Here is a 9,963-nt window from a genome sequence, read left to right as displayed (position 1 = left end):
CGGCGGGAGCGCCTGCCGCACTTCCCAAGCGGTGCACTGTAGCAGTGCGCCACCGGGCCGGCCCAGGAACTTGTTACTATTAATAAAGTATTAAAGTATGTGAATTTGAAAAGGTAAAGAAGGCCAAATTCAAGGTTACTTTTAGAATAAGTCACTGTCATTTACTGGCTTTCCTTTATGCTTCCTTTGTTGGGAGAAAAAGGTGTAGAATTACAATTGGACAGCACTGTGCTAGTTAGAATGTGGCAAGCATCAGACAAATATACTCTACAGACACAACTGAGTTAATAAAACACAAAGTCTGTATTGAGTACATAAAATTGCTAGCAACTATTGTGCCAGAACAGTGGAATTACATTTTTAAAATATAATACTTTATTGATGAAAGACAAACAAAAAGGAAGGAAGAAAGGAGGGAAGGAAGAAAGGAAGGGTCCCAAGTGGTCAGTCTTTCTTACTCGAATATGCATGATCACACAGCTAATCTGAGGACTGATATACAAAGGAAATGACAGAGGTGAGCACTCAGGAGACAAAGCTCAGGGAGTGATTCAGATGATACGTAAGTAGCATGCTGAAGTATAGAAAGTCTGTGCTTTGGAAAACACACTGGTGCCAAGAAGGCTGTGCAGGCCGCCCTAGATTGCTGTTAAAAAGTGTTCCAACTATTTTCTGGATATAAAATTATCTGCTGTATCAGAAGATACATATGCAGATTTAACAACTGAGCATTACCCAACAGTTTCATGCCCTCTACCCTAAAGTTTGGTGATTAAGTGCTTGCAGCAGTCCACGTAGTGGGAGAAGACCTAGCAAAGCCAGCCTGCTTCAGAAGAGAAGATGACTCAATCACTGGCATCTTAAGGGCCAAGCATGTGGGATCCTGCTGAGAGCACCCTGCTCACAGCCTCTGCACCACAGTTCAGCCAAAGGTCTGTCTAGATTGTCTACTGCTAACTGGAGCACTGCACTAAACTTTGAAGGGATTTCTGAATTAACAAATACTTTCATTTCTGACACACCTGTCAGTAGTAACTAAGTTTATCTTGTAATGTATGACATGCAAAACATTAAAGGAAATTTAAACTCAAGGAATTATATTGCTTTTGGAAGTAGAGGCTATCTTTACAATTTATGCAATCTCAGCATAGTGAAGCTCTTTAGCATAATTTAACAGTAAAAATAAGTTGATTAGCATTTAATATTTTGAATTTTCTGACATGTATTAGGACATGCGTCTCTTATATACACCCTTGCAAAGTTTTAAGAAACATTACTTAGAAAACCTAGTCTTGGCCTTCCCTTGCCTCCATATACACTGCCACAGTCTTCCTCGCTCCACCCTTCTCTCGCCTTCCAGTAGCTTTTTTTATCAATAGGTTTACAACAACAAAACCATGTTTTGCCATAGGCACAGAAATTCCTGTAGACACTGAATCAAGAAAGTAGAAAACAGCCTGAATAAGCCATATTTCTTTTTTAGACAGATACTTCCTAATATTCCTGATGTTTTTTTTTTTTTTTTTTTTTTTTGCGGCTGGCCAGTACAGGGATCTGAACTCGTGACCTTGGTGTTAAAAGGCTGTGCTTTAAGCAACTGAGCTAACAGGATAACCTATACTGATTTTTTTATGATTATGAGTAAATATTTATCTTCATGGCTAATAAATATGCATGTGTATATGCATGTGTATTGATATGTAAATATACTTACACATACACACATGTACTCATATATGTATGAATATGTGTGTGTGTATACATAGAAAGGAAGAGCTACATTTTTTTTTTTTAGATTATTAATTTTAGGTTAAGAATGACGCTATAAAAAAATTTCTGGGAAACGTGGTTTCTTTTTTTTTTGTGTGTGACCGGTAAGGGGATCGCAATCCTTGGCTTGGTGTCACCCGCACCGTGCTCAGCCAGTGAGTGCACTGGCCATCCCTATGCAGGATCTGAACCTGCGGCAGGAGCGCCGCTGTGCTCTCAGGCACCGCACTTTCCCGAGTGTGCCACGGGGTGGCCCGAAAGGTGGTTTCTAACATAGGTTTTATAAACTGCCTTAATGTATCATAAAGTTTCTAAGTGAGAAAAAGAAATCTTACCCTTAGTTGTGACTTTTCGCCAAATACATAAAGAGCTGCTTGGCGTTTCAAGAGCTGGTTTTGTAGGTAGGTGCTGTTATTAAAGGAGGCCGAGTGATCCTTGCCTGCCAGCCGGGAGCCAACATCAATGAAGGATGTTGGAGAGCTCATCAAGCGAGTGCTAGAGCGAAGACTTGCCCACACACCTTCACAAAAGCCAAAAGAATCACGTGAGATAATCTGATGTGGGAATGCCCCTGAACAGGGAAAAAGATGCATGCTCTGGAGCTACAGTTTTAAAGGTAACAGCAAGTTAACTAATCTAAGTAATCATAAATCATACTGGTTATTTGACATTTACTTTTGCAACATAAGCATTATTCAATATAGCATTTCAAAATCACATGATCTTAGGCTCAGAAGGGCCTGTGAAGTCACCCAAATCAATCTCCTTTTTATATTTTGATGTAAATTCAGTATTTATAATACTGAGATCATAAGTAGAAAGAGTGCATTGACACTGGAAACAAAAAAATGCAGGCATGAGGCAATAATGAAGCCTAGGAAGAATGCTGAGTAACTCAATTTCTTGGGGCTTCATGAAAGAAGAAACATTCTTCTGTTTATTTAGCCAATTCAACAAGAAATCTTGATTAAGATATAAAATAGAAACTTAATAAACCTACTCAAATCTGAAGCTGGATTTAGAATATTTGTATATCATGCCAAAATGATAATCCTAAACAAGTAAAGATTATATTATAGTTTATTTCCAGTATCCATGAAAAATAATGAAAAGTTATAAATTTAGTAATGTGCATTTCACTGAATCTTGGAGGCCTTACTTAAAATGTACACTCAGAAGCAGATGTCTTCTAAGAGAAAGCGCAAGCTAAACTGCTAGAAAAGTATCATGATGTAAGTTGGCCTTAATTATATTAATTAGAAAAGTCAAGGATTTCTATATGCAAGTGAGACTATTAAATATTAAATGTCTGAACAGAAAGGCATATATTGATTCTCAAATTTGACTGGCACTGCAGCACATTCAAAACAACGGAGGCCCTCATAAATGTCTGTAGACTGTGGTGTTCATCCCTGTGATGGGGTTACAGGAGTACAGAACCTCCCTACTGCTTACCTAAGTGGGTTTTCTTCTCTAGATCTGGAAATGCTTTTGAGAAGCTTTAATCGTTGCCCAGTGTTAAATCAAACCATGTTTCTAGGTGACTAGAAGTCACCATGATAATGTCACATTTGCTTCTCTCTCTCTTTATAAGCATGGGGTCAGGAGACCAGTTCCCAAGAAAAGGTTTTATAGGTCATTTCTGCTTAAACACATGAATCATTCCATATAACTTATGAGCTTCTTTTAGATATAATGGCGAGTGTTAAATTTTTGTAAATGGAGTCACAGGAAATTCAGAATGTGGATGAGAATAAAGGATATAATTTGCCAAACAACTGTGAAAAAGTCATTTGTAACGTGTATGCTTTCATATGAAGACGGTTTGAAAGAGTGACATATCAGGACACATAATACAGTACCTTGATTATGGACTCTTCCCTTAGCTGAAGATTTGGGATTTGACTGAGTAAAACATTTATCTCTGTACCCATGCACTGGTAGGTAAGATTAAAGACAGAAGGAGAAATGAAATGTATATAGCAGCAGACATCAGAGCAGATTGAATAAGAGAAAAATAGGCTATTTAATTTTAAAAACCAAATTAATAGGGGGAAAAGGTAACTATAATAAAACTAGTCATTTAATTAACAAACAAAAAGCTGCAGTCACAAAAAAAGATGAACTGAGTGCCTGTTAAATGAAACTTAAGCACTTGTTTATAAATACCATAAGCACAATGAAATGGACAGCATGGCAGAGGGTGCCACTAAAAAATTATACCAAATGGAATAAGCTTTTGAAGTTCGTCCTTCAGTCAGAAATAAGTTCATATAATAAAATTAAAGAATTTTGGGTGTGTCTAAATGTTAGGAATATACTGGCCTTAGAACTGAAGGAGACTGATTGGCAAATGCTAGTGTTGTACGACATATTTGTTCTCTGAGCAAGGTCATTACACCAGGAAACTGTGAAGCTCTAGCAACCATTTGGAATAACTAAGGGCATGTTTTTGCAGTAGAGCATTAAGCATTGCCACACAATGTTCCTTCTCTTTTCATTTGGAAATTACATTTCTTTTCCATAAATAAATAAATTATGAGCAGCAAAAATCCATGATCTCGTGACAATACTCAATACCACTAATAATGCAGCTTGTGATGACTGAAGTAATGATTTCTCTTAATATTCCTACTTGCACCAAAATGATAGGCAGTATAAGAGATAATACTTTTGTAATTTGAGTAATATATTTTTTTCCAACAGAAAGAGTTTTCTGATTACGGCAAACTTTATCTGGTAATAACAAAAATGGTGAGCAGTCACATCACTTCCTGAGCAAAGGAATTGCTGATGTTGATTAAGGAAAATGATTCTGCATTTATTCAGGATTGCAAATTTTAATAGCAATATTATTAAGCTCTACAATACAAAATTGCATAAAGCATAACATAAGAATATGATAAAAGAAAAATCATTAGAAGTGATTTTTGTTCCTGCTGCACTCCTTTGGAAGCAGGAAATGAAAGACATTGATGGTTTTAGCGGCCAAAGGAAGTCAGAAAGTAAGGGGTACAGAGATGCTGGCTGATAGCATACAAAGAATGTGACTGCAAGACAGAACAAAGACCTGCAATGGCATGGCAAAGGCACAAGGCCTCCTATGTGCTGATTGACTGCTCTCCTTTCGGCTAAAATTGTGAATTTTCCTATTGGAATATGAGATGCTAAGAAGATTATAGTAAAGCTTGAGTGGTTCCTAATTCTGAGATGCTGTTTCTTCAACACATCACACTTTCTTATTTGCCTGGAATGATTTCCCCCATTTCTTTACCTGACAAACTTCTGTTTATCCCTTAAGATCCAGGTACAATGTTAACTCCTCTGAAAGGCATTCCTGACTGTGCTGAGTTGTAGGGAGCTCTACTGGAACTCTAATCACATTGCATTGTGATTACTTGCATATTCTTTTATTCTACAAGATTGTGTGCTTGCAAGGGCAGAAACCTAATCATGTTTATTCTTGTATCCTTGCTGAGAGCCTGATATACAGGCATTTAAAGCATTTGCTGATTATTTTCTTTTTGCAAATCAATACAGTCAGCGTGAGCTGTTGTGACTCTCTACTCTATCTTCAATTCAATTATTTTCACTGGAAGGTGAGAAGAGGGATATTGAACAAAAAACAATAAACACGTCCCCAAATAGGGGTCCATTAATGAAAAACTGCCAAGCATTTATCACATAGCAGAAAATCAGCAATGATAAAATGTGTGCACTGACATGGGGGCAGCAGAGGGTTTTGAGAACTGTAATCCCAAATCCCATCTGGAAGTCATTTTAACCAAAGGAATTACACTACTGCATTGGTGGTGAGGTCTCTTTAGATTTCCTGAGTGATTCTTAGATGTCCTCAGCATTTGCAACTGGCAAAGGGTTGAGAGTACTGTTTTTCCAAATTACAAGATCCCCCTTAGTAGGCCAAATCAGTATTTTTTTTTTCCTTTTTGTCTTTTTTACTGACCGGTAATGGGATCGCAACCCTCAGTGTCGCGCCCGTACCGGGGACCAGCAACGGGATCGCAACCCTCGGTGTTGCGCCCGCACCGCGCTCAGCCAGTGAGCGGGAACCGGTCTCCACATGGGATCCGAACCCTCAGTGGGAGCGCCGCTGCGCTCCCAAGTGGCGCACTCTCCAGTGCACCACTGGGCCGGCCCAAATCAGTATTTTTTTAAAAAAGTGAAACAGATTACAATTGTGCACTGTATGTAGTATAGATGAATATTGTTTCATGAAACTTTTGTTTTTGTTTATATACATTTTGCATTGTGACTCAGTACTACTTGAATTGTGATACAAAATGAATGTGTCTATATGGTTATAAAATGTATTTCTTGCTGTGAGTCATGATCAAAAATGTTTGAAAGTTATTGGCCTAGACCTTGAGCATATGCCTTCTATCTTCTTGCCTTGAGCATATGCCTTCTATCTTCTTGCCTTGAGCATATGCCTTCTATCTTCTTGCCTTAGGTCAGTGAGGCACAAGGCAATTTAAGTGCCAATATAGACTTTCTTCCCATTTCATCAGAATATTGGGCAAGAGCAATGATAACAACAACAACAATAATGGCAACTAACATTTATTGAACTCCTACTTTATTGAACTACTATAAGCTAGTTACTAAGTTAAGTGTTTTACAAATATTATTTCATTTATTCCTCATAACTACCCTAAAGCTAGGTACTGTTTATCTCCATTTTATAGATGAGGACACTGAGAATTGAAGTTTCCTAATTTGCTTAATATCATATGGTATGTAGTTGGGCTGTGGCTTGAATTTGAATGTAACGAAACTAAACTCTTAATAAATTGCAACCTGAGCAACCATGTGACCCTAGACCTGTCCAGTAGGAAATGGCTAATGGGACTCCTTCAGGGAAGAAATGATGCAGTTCATTCCCTGCATGGGACGAACATTGTTCAGAGCATGAGTATTTCCTAAGCACTGGTATTATTCCCTCCACTCTGTTCAGACCAAAGGAGAGAAGAAAAAGAGATGCTTGGATGTGGGAATGGGTTACTTCATTTAACAATGTGACTTTACGCCCAGCCTAGTGCATGAGACACAAGATATATTCAGTAAACGTTGCACTGAAATGGTGTAACACTAAATTAATTCTAGTCCCAGTTATACTGCTACTTGCTGTGTGACCTTGGCCAAGTCACTTAATCTCTCCGGGCCTCTTTTAAATACCTATCATGGAGGTTATTTCAAGGATAAAATAATACATGTAGAGGAATATAAAGGGCCATGAAAATATAAAGGATGAAAAATTAAAAAGCTGCCTCCTTGTGGCTACTTCTCAAATATGGCCAGCTATTGCATTTTGGTATTTAAGAGGCAGTACCAATTTTCTCATGGCATTTTTTTACTCAACAAAGTGATTTATCCAAGTCGTAAGTATATGTGCTTTCCCCCATGTGGCTCAAAATCCATTTTAAATTTAAATGAAATGTGATCTCTTCACACCTGAATTTTTTTTGTAAGTGGTGCTTATGTAAAAAAAAGTATGTATCCCCTGCCTTAGGAAGTCACCTCAACAAAGTGATTTATCCAAGTCGTAAGTATATGTGCTTTCCCCCATGTGGCTCAAAATCTATTTTAAATTTAAATGAAATGTGATCTCTTCACACCTGAATTTTTTTTGTAAGTGGTGCTTATGTAAAAAAAGTATGTATCCCCTGCCTTAGGAAGTCATCAACATGCATGCTGAATGCAAAGTGATCACCCTGATTGAAAAAAGAGGTAGTCAATCTCAACTCTGGGTCATCAGAGCAGGAAGGGCACACAGTAGAAATAACATTAGAAGAAAAACAGGAACTAAGACTGTACAACAATGGAAGGAATGAAAAAAATAGTGAAAGTAGAAGAGAAAAAAGAAGAAAGTTAAGAGGAAGAATTAAGAGATAGGAGGCTCTTCCCACACCTGGTAAATTAGGAACTTCCAGGGAAGTGGTACTTAGCTCTCTGGAAGAATGCAGGTAGGTACAAGAAAATGAACTACTTCAGGACATGGAAGTTTCTATGTCTAGTCTAGCCCTGGTTGATCTGAATGTGTGTCCTGCTTGTCATATTCATGTAATAAGGAATCTTCTGAGACTTCCCAAACTTGCTTATCCCAGTCAATTCCTGCTATTTTTTTATGAGGAGAAATGAAACTATCAGAAGAGACACAGAAGGCAGCTCTAGGGATGGTAGGGCATGTTGTAGATGTCAGGAAACAGCAGTATCTCTTCTTCTAATTAGTTGCTGGGACTCTGGGAGATTTGGAAGCCTTTAGGAGTGAAGAGTTAAGAGATGGGGTAAAAGAATGAGATTTGCGTTTCTGGATCCTAGCTTAAGATGCCAGAATAACACGTACCTGGTTAGGAGCAAAACACTGTCATAAGAAAACACTCTAAGATCACAGTAATTTTCAGCAAAAAATATTTGAGAAGGGTAACAGAAATAATTATAGCCTCAGATATGCATATAATGGGTTATAAAGAAATTAAATAGGAGATTTTAACTGAAAGAGGTAAATATAGCCTTCCAGGTACCTTTGAGACTAGCAAAGAAGGGACTCATGATAATGAATGTAAACACTAGAGGGGATCCCTTAGATAAAAGAAGCCATGAACCTGAGGCCAATATAAAAAAAGAGAAGATCATGTGTTTGAAACAGAGTGGTGAAAATCCATGGGCCTTAGGTACCAACATAAAAGGAGAGAAAGTTTTATAGCTGAAATTTATATTACAAGCCAAATGTAGGAATACATAACATGAGGAAGTTTACAAAAGCAAAATACAAAAGCAGGGTATAGAGAGGGAGGATTCCAACTAACTAGACATCTGCTGGAAGATGCATTTTATTAAAAATTAAATGGGAAAATTATTGACTTGCCTTGCTCACAATATAAACTTTCAGATGGTAAATAAAGCAATAAGAGGAACTGCAACCTTGAACCAAATTCTGACAAGAGTTCTTGGCAGCAGAAATAGCAGGAATCTTAGGAGAAAGACACTATGCTATCTTTTAGTTCAAATTCACTGAGAAAGAAATGATGAAAAGAATGAAGTTTGTACTTTAAACTTTAAAAGAATGGTACTCTAAAAATTCAGAAAAAAGCTATGTATGACTGCTACGGGTTGAATTGGGTCCCTCCAAAATTCGTATGTTGAAGTCCCCATAGCTAATGTAATCTTAGGTTGCACGAGCATCTAGAGTGCTGTGTCCAATTCTGTGGAGCCACAGAGTGACAAGGATGCTGAGGGGGATACAACAATTGGAACTGGGGATATTTAGAGTTAACTAAAAAGTTCTTAGAGGGAAAACATGAGAACAGTTTTTAGATCTGAAGGGCTGTAGTGTGGGAGATTAGGCTTAGTTTCTAACTTCAGAGCTAGGGCCAGTATGTAAAAGTTACATGGTGTTGGATTTTTAGATCAATATGAGGAAAGACTTTCTAACAAATAGAGTTGATCACAATTCAAGGGACTATTTTTGGGAAGAAATGAGTTTCCCATTACTGATGATGTTCAAGCAGAACTAAGATTGCCTACTTGCTATGTTTTCAAGGGGATTCAGCATTATGTGGGAGTGGGAGGAAGAGTCTTAAGTTTTATGACTCCATTGTGAAGCAGTAGGATGTTACAATCAAGATACCTGGTCTGGAGTTTCCTTTGCATAAGAATCTCACACAAACTTCCTGAGTACAAAGCAGACCACCTTTTGAAGTTTAAAAGTTAATATTGAGCCTTTCTCTATTTCCTCATGCCAGCAGCTACAGCCCAGAGTGGGGTGGGGAAGAAATCACATATCATTCTATCTCATCCTCCAAACTAGTATTTCAGAGGACAGGAATAAAAATAACAGCTTTAAGCGAATAGTTCAATCCATACTGAGATTAGCATCATTTTAAATCCCTGTGTCTGCTGCACATATGCTATTATTCTTAATATACTGGCCTTGAGGGCTGCTTTCTGGACCTAAGTATATTATGTTCTGTACCTACAAAATTTCACTGGGTCTGGTGTCACTACTCCTTAGCTGTTTATCCTCCAGTGAACCTGGAGTATCATGGAGTACTCCCAGGGCTGACTTATCATTTAGAGATGCTCCCCTTACTTCCTAATGTTCCCAAACTCATCAACATGTAAGACATTAGCAATGATAATACCTCTTGTCCCACAAGGCTAAACTCATCTGTC

The 9,963-nt window shown here is 37.8% G+C and overlaps 1 protein-coding gene across 1 annotated transcript in view; it reads right to left on the bottom strand.

The window, feature by feature from the left end:
* The window catches only part of SBF2 (SET binding factor 2), a 64,732-nt gene that overhangs the window by 39,204 nt on the left and 15,565 nt on the right, over window positions 1–9,963 (bottom strand). Inside the window, exon 6 of the mRNA XM_008576134.1 lies at window positions 2,106–2,290. Coding sequence (XP_008574356.1) covers window positions 2,106–2,290 — 185 coding nt within the window. The remainder of the gene's footprint in view (window positions 1–2,105; window positions 2,291–9,963) is intronic.

The sequence above is a fragment of the Galeopterus variegatus genome, unplaced genomic scaffold, assembly GCF_000696425.1.
Source record: "Galeopterus variegatus unplaced genomic scaffold, G_variegatus-3.0.2 Scaffold1297, whole genome shotgun sequence".
Lineage (NCBI taxonomy): Eukaryota > Metazoa > Chordata > Mammalia > Dermoptera > Cynocephalidae > Galeopterus > Galeopterus variegatus.
This window is presented reverse-complemented; position numbering and strand designations above follow the sequence as displayed.